Here is a 17,215-nt window from a genome sequence, read left to right as displayed (position 1 = left end):
GAAAGAGGCTCATCACGTACCCAAATATCAACCTTTGGCCCATCGTACTCCTTGCCTTCAAAGAGCTCTGGAGCAGCATAGGGAGGACTCCCACACCAGGTTTTAAGGAGCTGGCCAGGGGTGAAGATGTTGCTGAACCCAAAATCTGAAAGAACAAAGAGAAGCGATGAGAGGAATGCGATTCACTCCAACTGAACAAACGGTATTTCAGTAACTTGCTGAGTCTGGTAAAGTCACGTACAATCCTGTAACGGGTAACTGGTACACAGACACCAGAAATGGAGTTACTGACGTTGGAAAAGACCTCCAGGGTCATCAAGTCCAAGCTGTGACCAATCCCCACCTTGTCACCAGCCCAGAGCACTGAGTGCCACGTCCAGTCTTTCTCTGGGCACCTCCAGGGGTGGCGACTCCAAACCTCCCTGGTGCCCTGAGGTCTGGGCAGTGCCAGCAAGGACAGAGTGCAAAGGGAAAAAGAATGGGACTTTTGATTTTTCCAGAAAGCACTACAGAGGCTGAAAACTTTGGTTATGGGGGATAGCTCTACAAACAGAGTCAAATCCTTCTCCAAGAGCAAATAATAAATCCTGAAAGAGAAAGGTCTTCACCTCACATTGGCTTATGTGGGCACTAATGGCATTCTCTGCTAATTAACCTGCCTGCCCCTGGCTCACAGCTGGGAACTGCACTGCAAAGGGCAAGGAAACCAGTCTGGATCCAAGACAAGGGAGCTGGTTCTGGTAAAAAGAAAGAATCTTCACTAAATTTCCTTCCTTTTTTTCACCTCAATTGAATTGAAGCAAACACAGCTGCAGAGAGGAGTTCTGAGGTGTCCTCAGAAGCAGCTCCACCAAGGACCAGTGCAAGGTTATCTGCAAGTGCTGTGCCTCTGTTTCTGCCAGAGATGTGCCAGCAGGGGGACAAGTGACATTAATGCCCACGGACAGGGACCCACGGCAACGAGGCCATTTCTCATGGCACTGGCACCAGCAGCTCCTCGCAGCAGGGAGAGCAGGGAGGGCCAGAAACACTCAGTTTGCAAATTCTGACTGATTAAAGCACTAAGTGTCATGGAAAAAATACACAGTAGAGCTGCAGAAAGTGGGAATCTCTTTCTGGTGAATTTTGCCTCTGTCACCAGTCGGAACAGCAGCAGATCTGGGGTGATCCACAGCTGAGGGGTGGCAGTGAAACACAAGACCCCAGAGTTGTGGGAAAATTTGACTGAAAAATGTGTATTTTAATAAATGTATAGAAATGATAAAGAATATTTGAGGTGCAAAGGTACAAAGGATTTTTTTCCCCATTTCCTGAAATAAATACACATTCTGCTTGAAAATTCATCTTCATTTTTATCTGCTAATTTCTCTTTACAGCCCTTTATCCGTAGCCATCCAGAAAGCTTTGTTCTCCTAAATCCTATAAAAACTACATGTTTTTTCTAACACATTCAAGGTCACCCAATATTACCAGTTAATTACCAATTAATTACCAGTTCCACATGGAATTCCAAGTGAAGATCACCAGCGACGGCCAACACCTCCGTGCCAGCGGCAGGCAAACCCCACCAGCACTTCCCAGAACGCACTAACTGGTGAGCCCGTGCTCCCTCTCGCTGCTCTCCTTACAGGATTTTCCATGACCTAATTTCAGGTGACTCCTCTCCTCCCTTGCACAGCGCCTGCAGAACTCAGCAGCCCACCTGGTGCTGCTCCTGCCAGCTCAGCTCCAGGGGGGCACAGCCGAATTCCTTCTTCCCGTCCCTTCGCAGGGAGGAAATTCTCACCGTGGAGACGATTTATGCATGTGGAGAATACCTAACACAGCCTGTTCCCGTGGAAACACCTGGAGTACAGACCAGGCTGCTCCGAGCCCACCTCAAAACAGAGCAGAGATGGTAAATGTTCTTCGGAAGCACTGTGGTATCAAAACAAGGCACGTACACACTCCTTGGGTTTTTGCTGTTGGCAGTGAAGCCATCTAAACCTCCAGTCAGCCTTTGGAGGACAATTCCAGGGAAACAGCACATAGCTGCACAATTGTCTTTTCCACCTCTGCAAGCTTTTGAGCTGCTGTCTCACGTTCAAAGCAGGATGTGTAACAAGTGCCTGAGTTATGGCCACTGGAGCCGGCAATAAATGCTGCAGCACTGGATGTATTTCCCAACACACAGCATTTGTATCAGCTTTAGACATAAACTCCTTATGACCGTGGAATTTTGGCACTTCCCATATATTGAGCAAGTTATCCTGGTTTAGTTACTTTTATTTGTCCTTGTAAGTACAGGAGTGGGCTTTGAGCACCTGGGGAACCACCTGTATTTTCCAAGGAGCGCACAGCCGGGAGCAGCCCCGCAAAGGTGAGAGGCCCGAGGTGTTCCCCGCTCTGCTGCACAGGTCACAGCGAGTGTCAGCAGCAGGGGCAGGGCTGTGCCATTCCAGGGCTGTGCCATGCCAGGTCCGTGCCATTCCAGGGCTGTGCCATGCCAGCTGGCAGCACCGCGGCCTCGGAACAGACACGCAACAGCTGCCTCCTGCACCCTCCTCTGCTTCCTGCAGATTGGTCGGCTGGGAAACTTCACCCCTTCCACATCGTGTTGAAATTCGTCCAGGGATTCACAGCTCTTTTGGACAGGGAGGGGAGGTGGGGAGAAGGGAAAATGCAGAGTCTGTCCTTAGGGAACGGGGCCAGCGGGTCCCAGAGCTCCCAGGATCTCAGGATGAAGCCTCTCCCTGCGGAGAGCTGCCCCTCCCGGGCTCCGGGCACTCAGGCTGCTGGGCCCTGTGGGGACATGGACACTGCTCCCAGGCTGGAAACGGTTTCCAGATCCCACCTGCGCTGCAGGACTGAGGTCAAGGCTGGGGAAAACAGCAGGGCTTTAAAATCCCAAAAACAGTTCATGGGAGGATTTGAAAACCCTGGAGCGACTCAGCACAAAATCTAAACCAAACAAAAATACAAATTACAACTTAAATAAACCTTCTTAAAATCTATGGCCAAGGAGATGCATAAATCCAAGTCCTCAGGGAGCAATCAGGTCTTGTTCCACAAACAGATGCAGAGGGAAAGAGGCATTTTTGAACAGCAAGGTGAGTGACAATGATGTGATACAGGGAAAATATTTAAGAGAAACATCTCTGCTACAAAACAGTGGATCCAGTCCCTCAAGTTTCCTTGGAGCAGAGCTCGAGGAGTGGCTTCAGTCTCTGCCCAACAGGGATTTCATCCTCAGGAGGGGAAGGAGCAGCCGACAGACGAATGCAAAGCGATGCATAGATCACATTCCTCTCCGAAACCATACCCCGGGAAGGCCGGGGTGTTTAGCAATCATCAACTCCTGGCTGAACTCTCCAGCTGGGAGCACAGGGAACACAGTGCCAGCAGCTACTGACTCAGACTCTGAGAAGGTACACTGGAGAAAAAGCATCCATGGGAAAAATGAGAGCGAGGGTCACAGCACTGGGATCTCGCTGTTTACGGAAAAATAGTGCAGCAGCAATCAATCAAAAACCAACCCAAACAGGGGCCATCAGCGAGACCAGCAGCACTGCCCACCCCAGGGCTGCAGGCTGAGAGCCGGGACCTGCCCAATGCCAGGCAAGGGATTTAAAGCCGCAAATGGACGTCAGGAGGAAAGTGCCAGAGAATCTGCACTGATGAGAGTCTGAAAAGCTCCAAAGTTTAAGTTAGACAAAGTTAACAGGTTCGGCAATGAAGGTTCAGCTGGTTCTCCACCAGGGTAACTGGTAGGTGCATTTCTGTAGCATTTCTCCTGGGAGGTCTGGTGTGAAGCAGATCTGTTGCTATCACTTCTTTTTTTTTTTTTTTGCTCTTGAAACAATGGAAGAACTGGTGTCAAGTTGTAATTGATGAGTTATACGGAGAAAACTTAATACTTGGAAAATCCTATACCATAAATCAGCTTTTCCAGGCTACTTTTCAAAGCACTACAGCATCTTCCTGCCAAGGCAACCACTGCCACCACCAGGGCAGGGACTATCTCCTGGAGTCATTCTGGGAGCACAGATTTGGAAGGAAAATAGTTTCCAACTCCCTTAGATAAAAAAAGGTTTCCACAACTTCCAGACCTTCTCAGCCTGCTCATGTGGACATTTCTCCAGCAAATCCAGCTGAATTCCAGTTTCCACCTGGGTTAGTTTTTAACTTCTCGCTGTTTGCCAGGCACCCTCCCCCTCCACGCAGAGCGGATTTTTCCCGTGAACACAAGATGGCCTCAAACCATTAGTGCAGCCTTTGCATAAAACACCAGAAAGTGCTGCTCAGAGACCTCCCCAGCAGCCTCTCCCTGAGCTCCACAAGCTCCCCACTCCTACTCCAAGGAGCTGCACTCCTGCTTCATCAGCGATGCGTCTCTCACTTATCTCCTGCTCCCAGAACAGTGAGGAGCAGGTTATCATCCCTGTGCCAAGGAGGACGTGGTTCACACTGTTAAGCACCAGAGGAAAGTCCACGAAGTCCATCTCTCCTCCCTATTCCTTCCCCGCTCCCTCCTCACAAACAGAGTATGAGGGAAGCAGAAGAAATTACTGATGATTTTACCACAAACCGCTTGTTGAACTCTAATCTAACACCTCTGGATGGTACACGAGAGAACAGCAACAACGAGCTACAGTTTCCTTTCTTCAAGATGCTATCGAGACAGAGAAGTATTTCCCACCTCCCAGAAGTAAAATTGTTCAGACTGAAGAGTTTTGTAGCCCTCAGCACTTTTTTAAAAAAAAGCAAAAAAAAAAGTTACAAACCCTTGCAAAAGACAATGAGCTCCCCCAGGAAGTCTGTTAGGAGAGGGGGCAACCAAGTGCTTTCCAAAGGTGCTCTGCTATGCTCCAGGTTCTGCCAGAATTAAATGCTGAGTATGAGATCTTCTACTTCCAAAGCCCATGGAATGAGATGACTAGGGCAGAATCACAGAGTATTCTGAGTTGCAAAGGACCCACAAGGATGGAGTCCAACTCTTAAGTGTTAAATCTCGTTGGTTCAATTGGTCATAATCCCACCAAGCCCAATGAAGTCAAGCCTAGTCAGTGCCCCCCAGAGCTCAGCCAAGGCTCAGTCTCATGGTCAGAGCACCACAGATGTGCAGCTCTGTGCTAGGTCAGGACAGAAATGCCCAAGGAGGAAGCTCTCTGGAAAGGCAGTTAATGACAAAAAAATCCCTGCAAAACTCTGGGAGCAGGCAGTGAGGGCCCGTGTGTTCAGCTACTTCAGCTTCTCTCCCTGCAGGGAATAAAACCCCACAGCACTGAGGCCGCTCTGGCTCTGTCACACCACATTGTGAATGATTCCAGGAGCGCAGTTTCCCCTTCACTGCTCCACCGTCCACCTTGTCATCCCTACTTTGCCATTCCTGCTCTCTCACCTAGCCTGACCTGCTTTGAAGAAGCCCTGAACCAGCAGCAGGACTCAGAACAAGGTCAGTTTTGTGACACTGTCTCACCCATCACCCAGAGGAGTGAACGCCACAGTGTCTGCAGCCTGGGAAGCCAAACCTGCCTTTTTTTCCTTCTTTTACTTTGCACTACTTGAAGAGAGATATAAATCTCCTGGCTACAACCTGGCAGTTTCAGCTCTGGGCAGCAGGCCACACAGAAATCCAAAGCTTCCTTTAGCTGCACCACGTTTCCTTCTCCCTGAATACCTGGAAGCAGCCAGTGCCTACATATATTAACTCCTGAAAGCAGCTGCCTTCCTCCCACACTGCTCAGCTTAGCTCACCTGCTATTTTGATGTTCAGGTTTGCATCCAGGAGGAGATTTTCTGCCTTCAGATCCCTGTGGACTATGTTACGACAGTGACAGAAGTTGACAGCAGCCACAATTTGCTTGAACTTTCTCCGGGCTTCCTTCTCGGCCATGCGCCCATGGGCCACGAGGTGATCTGCGAGGTGAAGGAGAACACAGGGTTATGGACACAGCGGCTTCTCATGCTCGTGGAGAGAGCTGGGGAGGTGGGAACAGCGGGGTACAGTGTGGTTTCCAGCTCCAACACCAGACATGGAAGAGGCACAAGCAGGGATCAGGCACACTGCTGCCAACCCGTCCCTGCCTGGGCTGGCTCCGAGTGAAAGGCTTTGAAATTTATTTTATATAGAGGACAGCTGAGGGGATGCCTGGAAAATCAGAACTGTTTTGTACACAAGTGTGAAAGGTCTTAAGATCTCTTTCTATATCAAAATATAAATGAAACTTTTGCAGCCTTTGCCTTCAGCCAGATCCCAAGCCTTGTACCACATCACCTTGAGAGGTGCAGCTTCCTGGCTACATGCCATCCTTCCTTCCCCTGCTTTTTCACAGGAAACGTCTCTTTGGTCTAATATGCCTCGAAGATAACTCCTGCTGGAACCAGCGAGGTCCCAGGTAGCCACAGCCACAAGCAGCTGCTCACCTCAGCTCTCCAGCCAGCACAGCCACCACCAGCTGCAGGAGGGATTTAACATCCTCCCTCTCCGTGGATCGGTGCAACAACATCCTTGCGAAATCCAAGAAAGCATTTCATTATAAAAATGGAGCTGGCCTCCACTACGGAAATCTGAGCACTCCCAAATATTTTGCTGAAACCCTGTACTCTCACTCAAAGGTAGTGTTTGTTGCCAGCTGGGCTTTCCTTGGAAGCCAGCACTGCACACACGGACAGGAAAAGCCTCTCCAAGAGATCACAAAGGCAGGCACACAGCAGTGACCCAGCTGAAGTCAATCCACTTAAAACCTGGAAGCACCAGGCTCACAGAAGCCACTTGTCACTGTCCCATGAGTGGGGATGGACAGGCAGGAGACAGGCAGCAGAAAAGGCACAGATAGGAAGCCTCACTTCAGGAGGTTGTAACTCCTTGGTGGGGCCATCCAGTTGGCCTCAAAACATTTCTGGCCAAAATTAAGCTGAAATGATTCATGTCCCTCCCTGAACTCCATTAAACTGGGGGCTCAACACAGATATCTCTTCTTGAAAACAATAACAACAAATCACTTGTGCAGGTTTCTCATCAGGTGGTTGTGTTTTTCCCCAGTCACCCATTCATTAAAATACCTGTGACATAATTGACTCACAGTAAATACCAATTACCAAGATCCATCAAAGCAGTTGTGCTGCTCCTGACTGCACAGCAACCTACTTCTGCCTTTGCCCACTCATGTTGTGCAACAGACTTGAGGTGTTTTTCAAAGAACTTGTCAATTAACTCTTATTCATCGGATAAACTTACTCCATAAGCAAATCTGAACCAGGGCTGGAGAAGGAAAACCATCACCAAGTCAAATCTGACCCTCAGCTCGCTCGCTCGGCAAAGCAAAGTGACCATCTCAAATTCCCCCATCGTATTTCATTAAGGTATTTGTGTGGTCATAAATTTGTTACTCTAAGGAGACTGACAGCAGAGCACAGCAAGGGTTGCTCCAATTTAAGTCACTGATCAACAGGTAATAGCTCAGCTCCTCAACAAGGTCATTCACACCTTCTGCTCCGCTGGGATTTGGGAGCCAGCCTGTCCATACAGCGAGTGCCCTTGAAACAAAGCACAAGGCTCCAATCTCTCAACAATTCCCAAAATATTTCAGCCATTCTCCTGCAGGCAAGAAAACAAACCCAGCTACTGCAGCAGGTGTCTTTCTGCAAGGCTCTCCTAAGTGTATCTTTGCCCAAACCAAGCTCAGCAGTCCCGGCACAGCCAACGACACCCGCCTTCAGTCCTGGCATTTGGGGCACCCCCGCCCTGTGCCTCTCACCCAGAAAACTCTGCTGCCCCTCTGCCCAGCCAGTCCTGCTTAGGCTGCAAAAAGCCCTTTTTGGGTTAGGCGTGAAATTTCACTTTTCATGAAGAGCTGGGAGCAGAGGCCCAGGCTCTGCACGTAGGCACCGCGCTCCGAGCCCGCTGACATTTCTGCACCAGCTCCAGAGGAAGGACAGAAACAATGAGGCTACAGAATACTTCACATACCACCAAGGGCAACTGTATGCCAAAATTAACCATTGAGAGCTTAGTCTGCATAAACCTCCCATGCAGTGGAGGTTACAGAGCTGACCTGAGCGTTGAGCTGGGAGCCAGCACCCTGCTCTGAGCGTGCCAGAGCACCCAGACCCGCGGCCGGGCCATGCCAGCGTCACCGCGCTCCTCGGTGCACAGCGATGCTCCTCTGGGCGTCTTCCAGAGAGGAAGGAATGCATCATTTCATTGCACAACGCTTACAGACATCAGTCACTGCTCTCTGTACTTATATGAAGCACCTGATGCTGCTCTCTGTGTTAAAAAAACAATCCAACCCTACACTGAAGAAAAATCACCTTCTGGTTCAGAGAGCACTGACACACAAGTTTCCACTCCCCACTTCTGGACAGACGCCTCTTGCTTTTAAGCTGCTTTCTGTCTGGAAAACAAACGCTGATGAAGCTTCACATCTCCTCTGTGTGGTGGATTAAGTCACATTTCCAGTGAATTAGGTGATCTTGTGATGTCAGAAGCAGTCTGACCTTCTAGAGACGGGCACCACAACGTTGTTTAGTGTGTCTGCCCAGTTCATGCTCACAGAGCTCAGGTCAAGCGGGCGGGCAGTGGGGAGACAGGGCAGACGTGGTAACCACATGAACCAGATGGTAATTTTCTAAATTTCCTGTGATTTTTTTGTTAATCAACCAAGAACCCATATTCAGTCAGTGAGGACTGCAGATTATTTACAGTTTTCATAGTAAACAGCTGAAATCAAACCAGATTTTTAGACTATATTCCATCTGACCTCAAAAAAGGACACTCGAGGGACCTGGAACAGAGACCACCCTATGTTTAAAAGGAGACATTCATTTCTTCATAATGTCAAACCAGCGACCCAACCACACGCAAAACACGGAGAGGGACAAAAATAACAATTTACATTTGGCTGCTCAAGCCCACAGCAAACCCAAGGCCTGTCCCTGGTCCCTGCGCGCCGCTACACAAACAAAGTGAATTATCAAACCATTTCCAGTAAGAGATGAATCAAAGGCTCTTACGGCACAGCTTGGCTGCTGAAGGAGTGCTCAGCCCTTTTACTGGAAGTTTGGATAAACAGGTAGCACAGCCCTCCCAGGTGCTGAGCCGGGATCCTGCAGAGCTCACACCGACAGGGACGGGCCAGACACGCCGCCAGCGGTGACTGACTGGGGCCATTTAGAGAAACCACCGCTCTTTCAGCTGACAGTTCTGACCTCTAGCACTGCCTGTGTAATACTGACAGCTCTACGGTATGGTTCAAGCCTTGGGAAGTTCTGAAAGCATCAGGGAAGCAACTTAAGATGTGTTCCTTACAAAAACTTGCCATTCACAACAGCACAATGCTGTAACTCCGGTTCTATGAGGCTGCCCTCAGCCTTACCCTGGGTGTTGGGCATCCAGAAAACCACAGCTGTCAGCCCCCCTTACCCTTCAGCACTACATTTTAAGGCCTATGTCATGCAGGTGTTAGGACATGATCAAAAAAAGTTTAAAAAGACTCAGCACAGGCCAATTTCACAGAGAATCCCCAGTGCCCAGTAAGAGACACAGTGGCTGCACTGCCCACACACACCTCACACACCATCCCTGCAGCACATCCAGCCGTTCCCAACCAGCCCACCTGCTCTAGGAGGGACAGGCACTGAAGCTCCGTGCAGGGGAGGTTTTACCCAACAGGAGAGCCCAAGCTGCCATCGACTTTGTTTCCACCCCACGAGGACGTGAGACCCTTCAGCGCTGGAGATGCGAGGACTGCAAGGAAACCTTCCCAGAATGGGCTCCTGTTTCCTCCCTGCAAATTGCTTCCGCTGCTAGAACAAAGTCTTAATGGCTCCTCAGGAAACTCTGAATACAAAAAGCTGAGACTTGAGTTTCCCCCTCTCTGCTCTTGCACTGAGGGCAGTGCCCAAAAATCCTCAAAACTGGGTAGAGGCACGACCTCCTGGCTTGGGTCTGGAGAAGGCTCACACTGTTACAGAGCTGGCTGCTCCCAGCTATCAGTGAGGATAAAATGCTGGGCAGCAACATGGAAATTAGCCATGCTAATGAGCTGAATTTACTACAGCATAAAATCTTTCAGAAAGCAATTAGGTTTTCACTTCGACTCACGCAGAAGGCTATTTTTGTAACCAAAGAATTCATTCCAAGTTTGTATATGAGCTTGCACATAGCTCTGGATTTAAAAAAAGATGAGCCCATCTCTGCCAAATTCAACAGAAGAGGGAGAAAAAGTAAAAAGAGATTTGTATTTTTCTGTGGTGATACACACCCAAGCTAACCCCAGGACATGTGCAGGTGATTTTGCTGGGCATGAGAAGGTGAATTTCACAAGCCTTTGGAACTGCTGAGTGTGTCCAGCACCATGATTCACATTTGAATAAACAACTGGAAGGCTCAGCAAGTCAGTTTTTCACCAGGAAATCCACACTTCCCAAACATCAGCTGTCACTTGCTTCCCCTTCGGCTGTCACCTTCTCAGGGAGAAATCCAAAGGACATGGACAACATTGACAAGAAGCCATGGCAACCATCTACAGAGGTACTGAGGAACTGGTGGCAGTTTGTAGTGGCTGGAAACCAGCACTTTGCAGCTTTTATTTTCCTTAATTTGGGACTTGCTTCACTAAAAGCTTCATCTTTTATTACAACTCAGCTTCTCCTCCAGCGAAGTGAGAAGTGAAATCAAAAGTGAATCTTCTGCAATGACTGACGAGGACAGGGAGAGTGCTCCCAGGAGCTGACAGGCCACGTGTGACTGTCCTCACTTCCTTGATTGAAGCTAATTCAAGCACACAGGATTTTCCCCCTTTTTGGAGGCTCACACTGGCAAAGCCAGTACTGACCAATGTTGCAAAATCTTGACTCTGTCACCCAGCACAAAATTCCAGTGTATAAGTGAATTCCTATTTCTATAAGTTTTGCTATTGTTCATCAAACAAATTAATAAGTCAGCCCACAGTCCTTTCAGTTGCATTGCACAGACACTTTTCTCCCTTTCAAGAACAGCTCCTGTGGTCAAGAACGCTCAGCCAAAACTCTCTGAGACAATGGTGCTTGAAAGGGATGCAACCAGAGCTTGCTAACATAACATCAGATATCAAAAAGAAAAGACAAGGCATGGTTTTGAGCACAAAACACTCCAGAACTGCAGGACTGCCTGTTTCTTTGAAAGCTACAACAGTTTCACTACCATCAGCAAGGTTCATATAACTTGCTGGGAAGCAAAGCATTCAGCAACACTAAAATCCAACTGCATGACTATTTCCAACATCTTTAATCCCAAAGTGAGTATGAAAGAAGAGCAGCACCACCTGTCAATGAAACCCAAAGAAGAAACAGAGGTTATGGGGGTTATTTTTCCATCGAGTTGGTCTCATTTATTCCCTTACTCCTCTTGTCAATGGAAAGTTTGCAGGCTGAAGGGCACCTCTTGGCTGAAACAAGAGAGTGTGGCAGCTATTTTCAGTTTACTGTAGTTGACCAAGTGCATTATCTGATTAAAGAATGCAATAAATGTACTTACCAAATATTTCCCCTCCACTGGCATACTCTGTCACCAGATAAATCATCCGCTCTGTCTCCATAACCTGCACACAAGGACAGAGAAGTGACACATAAGGAGACTGCTGAGTGCAACAAGAAACAGCTCTAAAACCACCTTTATTCCTTCTGTAACACGTGACTGCTTTCATCAAATCCAAGCTATAACCTTCCCGTGCTTTCCAGAGCCATGTGGAGGAATGGACAGCAACTGGGGACAGTAAGGATGATACAGCAAATTTCAGGCACTTGGTCTGTAACTACACATAACACTTCACCTGCACCTTCCTCCTCCTGTTCTGTTTCTCCTCCCTTTAGTGTTTGCTTCCTGGTCTTGTCCTGTTCCATCAGCCTGGGAGACTTCTCAGGGCTGCTACCCTGCTCTTTCCCACCCTAAACAAAGCCAAGCCGCAACTGTCACCTTTTCAGTATCACATCAAAAGCTTTAGATGGAATAAAATAGGTTTCAAAAGGTTTTTTGGCTCAAAAAACACAAAAGGTTTAAAGAGTCAGTTTGCAAAGAAGCACTCCCTGAGTACCTTGAAAATGCCACAGTCCCTGCAAGCATCTCACACATGGTTTGGCCAAAGTAGCTAAATATTAACCTCTGTCACTCCTACTCAGTTTTAACTCTCTGGAGTCCAAATAAATACTCATATCTCTCAAGCACAGGTGGAAAACAGAGTCCTTTACTCCTCTGCTCCCATTTCTCTGCTGCACCCTCCTCGCAGAGGGGCACCACCAGGTACCTGTGTAAAAGGGCAGACCACGTGGCTTCTGCCTCTGGGGGTTTTGTTTGCAGACAAAAAAAAGTCAAACAAGCTGGAGAACAAGTCTGCAAACAACATTCAAAAACAAGTCTGCTGCCAGTATTGATCCCCTTCCAGGAAAGGGCTGAGCAGATCAGCAGGTTCTGGGGGCCACAGGGAGCTGGGCAGGGAGAGGAGAGCCCTGTCCTGCTCCCGGGTGAGATTTAATCCCTCCCTTGAAGTGAGAAGGGGAACCTGCATCCGGTTTCAACAGGGAAACTGAGAAGCACACAATGGCCATAAACAAGTGGCAGGAGGCCAGCCCACAGCGGAAGCACGATGTCCCAGAAAAGAGAAGGATTAGCTACGCTTTCCCCCTGCCCCTCCAATCAAAGCACTTTGAGGCCTCGAAAACATAAAGGACTTTCCCAGTTCCACGTAGAAGGAATGGAGAGATGACTCTGGAGAAAGTGCTGCTGCACAGTGTGGAGTCAAGGGATGGAAACTCCATTGCAGAGTGCTCCTACCTGGTACAACCTGATGATATGTGGGTGGCAAAGCATCTTCATGATCTGGACTTCTCTAAATATCTTCTTCAGGTTCTCTTCATCCAGCTGAGTTTTATCAATGATCTTTATCGCAACCTGGCAGAGGGGAAACAAAAGAGAAGTTACTGACCCAGCTGCATTATTCACACACCAGCTCCCTGCACCAGGGCTGATATAAACCCCAGCAGGGATGGGAATGGGGGTAATGTCAGGCTTCTAACAACTGAGGTGTTTATTTATCTGTTTTAAACCAGAAGTGCTCTTTAATGCTACACTAGTGCAGTTCAAACAAGTCTAAGTGCTTCCAGTCAGCTGCTCTCCAGTCTCCAAGGTTTTCCCTCCACCTCCCTGGTGCTGGCAGCTCCCAGCTCCTTTGAGCATGGACTGTAGAACCATCAGACTCCAAACGTGGAGACACTTCCATGCTAAGAACCACCTGTCCTCGAGTTCACTGAGTGCCCTGTTTCATCCACACACAGACAATAAGGAAGGGAATCTTTTCCAGAATGCCGGGATGAGCAGGAGAGAAAAGGCAGAGTGAAACCTTGATGGAGAAAACAGCTGAGAGAAAAAGCTGCTCTGCCTGGCAGAGGAACATCTGCCTTGCTGCTTCTAAATCAAATTTCAGCCTTAAATATCTTCCTTCCCACCACGAAACACCCCTGCGAGCGAGCAGCTCCAGTCTTGGGATTTGTGGGATGAATTACCATCCCCCAGCAGGTTTTCTCACTTGGAGATGGCTCTCCCTGGGAAAAGAACCGCTTTTACAAATCCCCTGGTTGCTTTGCTGGGGAGCCTAATTTACACAAGTCCTGCCCAGGAAGGCTGCAGGATCATGCAAAGGCCTGGGGAAGGGCATGCAAAGCAGCCCCGCCGCGAAAACCGCTGAGGATGCACAGCCAGAAAGATCTGACACAGAAATGCTCAGCTTGTCCCACACCCCAGACCCCAGTGGGGACAAGGACAAGTGCTCTGTGCACAGCAGCGTGCCAGGACCACGGGCACAAACCCACAGGGGCACACGACCCAAACACATGTCCCTCTTTAGTGCCAACCCCAAGGCAGGGCTGAGGGATGCTCTCACAGGCACAAGCACAACCAAACAAAAGGATCTTTAGATCCTTTAAGGGAATCTTTCTTTAAGGGAACAATCTGAAGCACATGAAAATTAAGCCCCATATTTTATGATCAAATCCCTGCCAGAGCAATAACCGCCCTGCATGTGAGCAGAACCCAGCAGAATCCCGAAAAGGCACCCAAGTACAATAAGCTGTTTCTTTCACTTGAAACCTTTAATTCAGAGCGCAGGAACGCTTCCAGCCTTCCAAGTCACTGAGCATGCTTCCTACAGCAGCACCGGCAGCTGAACGGCAGCCAGGTCTGGCACTCGGTGCTGGGAGCTGCTGGCAGGAGCAGGGCTGGAGCCGAGGCACGAGGTGAAACAGCAGCAGGGGCTGCCAGGCACCAGGGCTGTGATTAACGGGGTGCAGAGCCGGCCCTGCCGGCAGCCCCGCGACGAGCCCAGCGCGGGACGCGCGGATCTGCGCCGCACAGATCCAAGCACAGCGCTCAGGAGACGGCTGGGAAAGTTTAGAGAGTCAGAGGGGGACTGGGAAGCACTCTGCACATGCTTTTCACCCAGGGTTTTCCTGCAAGAACGGGCTTTTGTAAAGCTTGAGCATAAATATACATAAAAGCTAAGAGACGCTTCCTCCGAGAGCAAAGCCAAGATGTCTACCCAGAGACATGAGTCATTTTCAGGCCCAAAGACGTAAATGAAAATCCACAGATCTGGAGTATTCCTAAACTCCTTACTCATTCCCAGCTCTGTATTTGCTCTAAGGAAATCTCATTTCCCAGCTTAATTACATGGCTCGAGCTGACACTCTCAGCCAAGTTCAAGGTATGTAGAGCATCTGATTGCACCCAGCTTGGTCAGTAGGGCCAGACACAACAGAACTGGATTCCTCTGGCTTTCCCTGATAACCCAGGGCAGGGAGGACCAGGCTGCCACCTCCCCTGTCCCCTTGTGACGCTGTGGGATTTACACGTGGTGAGTGAAACTCCACGCCCAGAAGACACACAATACCTGGACTGGGAGCAAAGCAAGACAAACAGCACTCAGGAGATGTTCTTCTTGTGAAGGATCTCATCCCGAGCTCAGCCAAGCAGCCCCAAACCCACACCCACCCTCAGGAGTTACGCAGAGGAGAGACCTGAACGGGTTTCTTCCAAATGTTTTCATTCCACACAAATGCCTCCAGCAACTCATGCAACATGAAAGGCAAAAGTCTCCTGAAAAATCCTGGGGAAACCACCTCGTGCTCCGGTTTCAGGAAATGCAGAGCTTCCTCAGACCAAGCGAGGGTGGAAGTAGGAAATCCCCTCTGCGCTGGGCAGCAGGGACACGCAGGGAATTTCAGGGATGGGGGCTGATGTTCCACCCAGGGCTTTGCAGGGGAGCTGCAGTTGCTTTGTTCCAGAGCTTTGCTGTTTGGGTTCTTTTGGACAATCACTTTTTTTCCAGAGGGAAGGACTGGTTTAAAGACTTTCCAGAACGGACCAAGTTGGTTTCTCTGTTCCTGCATTTCCTAGCTGGCTAATATTCTCCCTTCCCTCGAAAGATGATTTGGGATTTCAACAGAAAAGAGTCTGGCTGAGGTCCTCGGGTTGCACCAGCCAGACTGACTCCATCTAAAGCTCAGTTACAAGGAATGGCCACAATTAATTCAGCCCTTTATTTTATTTTTTTCTTTATTTATTGGAGATGACAAACTGGAGAAAAACAACCAAACAAAAGATCTTTAGGATCTTTAAGGTAACAACCTGAAGCACATGAAAACTAACCTTCCTGTCTTACGATAAAATCCTTGCCAGGGCAATAATTGCCCTGCCTCCAAATATAAAAGAATATTTATTTATTATTTATGCAAAAAGAATCAAGTTTCAGGAGTTAAAATAAACCCCAAACCCCAAAATCGAGTGCATTCCCTCATGCTTACAAACACGACATAAAATAGAGAGCAAGACTAAACATCATTAAGTAAAGCACAAATTCAGGCACAAGCATAAGTGGAAGAAAACCATGATCTAAATTCTTGAACAATGAAATACTCTAAAAAAGGAGTCTGAGAAATTAACTATTCTTTTATCAGAAGTTAATGAAGCTTACAGGCAGGAGGATAAATGCCAAGCCTGGAGCATGCATGCTGCTACCAATTAACAAAATGTTCCCACCACTTGTAAACAGTTCATTTATTCCTTCTTGCATCCAAGGAAAACTTGCACTAGTAATTTGAGGAAGGAATTGTTCTTTGGGAGAAATGGCAAGTTACTAAAAACAATTGGTGGAGAGCAGGTAAGGTGTTCAAACTGACACCTGCAGGCCGCTGTGGAGGCCCCTGCTCTCCAGAGCCAGGTGGCTCATCCATTGTTTTTCCAGATTTTTCTTCTCCTGGTGCACTTCAGCTGAACACTGCTCGGTATTCCTGTGATCCTAAAGCTGTGCTGAGTATATGTGCACTCCAGGCAAAAGCCTTGTGGGGAGGAGTGGAAATTTCAACCACATGAAAGCAAAAGGGGTAGTTGGGAAATGGAAGGAGGGGTACCGAAACTCTGGATGGCTGAAAGGGAGCACTCAGTTATCCCTGATAGCAGCACGTCCCACTGCATCCCACGGGAAGTCAGCAGGGACAGAAGGCACATTTCCAGCCAAGGCAGCAAAACGGCTCCAGTGCACCCCAAAATGCTCAGAGATGTGAGCTCCTGGGGAGGAGCCCAGGTTGCCCCTCTGCCCTGAGCACCGACCACCTCCTTCAGCCCAGCACATGAAGCCTTGACAATTCTTACTCTCAAATTCACAGGATTCTCCTAAAATTCCCCAAGTGTAACATAAACAACATTATAAATCCCTATCTTGCTCTGAGATACCAGATTTTCAAATCTGGCAGCCACCAGAGCTAAACATGCCAAGGTGAGGGGATCTGAAATGAGGCACAAGGCTTGAAATAGGAGAGAAGAGAATATCAACCTGCAGGAGTTAAAATTTATGTGGACATCTTGTTTCTGAGCTGAGTGTGGATAATAATCCAGACAGACTTCCTTGAATCCATAGTGCCCTGCCAACAGGAAGGGAAATGAACTGCTGGGTGCCCAGGCGGATGGGCAGGGAGAGGACAGCCACTGTGCCCTGCACTGCTCCAGCTGCTTGAAAAGGCTCTGAGAGGGAAAGAGGTGGAAGCACGGTCTGTTTTCAGTGGAAAGGAGCCACAGGACATTGCTTCCTTTTATTCCTGTGCTGTGAACAAAAGAACAAGCCAGAGACCCTGGCCTGGGCTAACATCTCCTCCTTCATGCTATGGCATCTGCTTGGATCTAATTGTAACTGTAATTCAGTGATAA

At 48.6% G+C, this 17,215-nt stretch overlaps 1 protein-coding gene across 5 annotated transcripts in view; it reads right to left on the bottom strand.

Moving 5' to 3' along the window:
• Positions 1–17,215, bottom strand: part of SIK3 (SIK family kinase 3) — a 70,934-nt gene that overhangs the window by 21,726 nt on the left and 31,993 nt on the right. For 4 of the 5 annotated variants that reach the window (XM_032134041.1, XM_032134044.1, XM_032134045.1 and 1 more), the window contains 4 exons: positions 12,794–12,910; positions 11,501–11,564; positions 5,737–5,898; positions 21–145 (listed from right to left, as the gene is read on the bottom strand). In XM_032134041.1, the coding sequence (XP_031989932.1) occupies positions 21–145; positions 5,737–5,898; positions 11,501–11,564; positions 12,794–12,835 (393 nt within the window). In that variant the 5' untranslated portion in view covers positions 12,836–12,910. Of the gene's footprint in view, positions 1–20; positions 146–5,736; positions 5,899–11,500; positions 11,565–11,795; positions 11,885–12,793; positions 12,911–17,215 lie in introns of those variants that run through there. The other variant, XM_032134042.1, reaches the window with a different exon arrangement.

Source organism: Corvus moneduloides, chromosome 25 (genome assembly GCF_009650955.1).
Source record: "Corvus moneduloides isolate bCorMon1 chromosome 25, bCorMon1.pri, whole genome shotgun sequence".
In the NCBI taxonomy this organism is placed as follows: Eukaryota; Metazoa; Chordata; class Aves; order Passeriformes; family Corvidae; genus Corvus; species Corvus moneduloides.
Note: the sequence above shows the minus strand (reverse complement) of the source record. Positions and strands in the feature narration are given on the sequence as shown.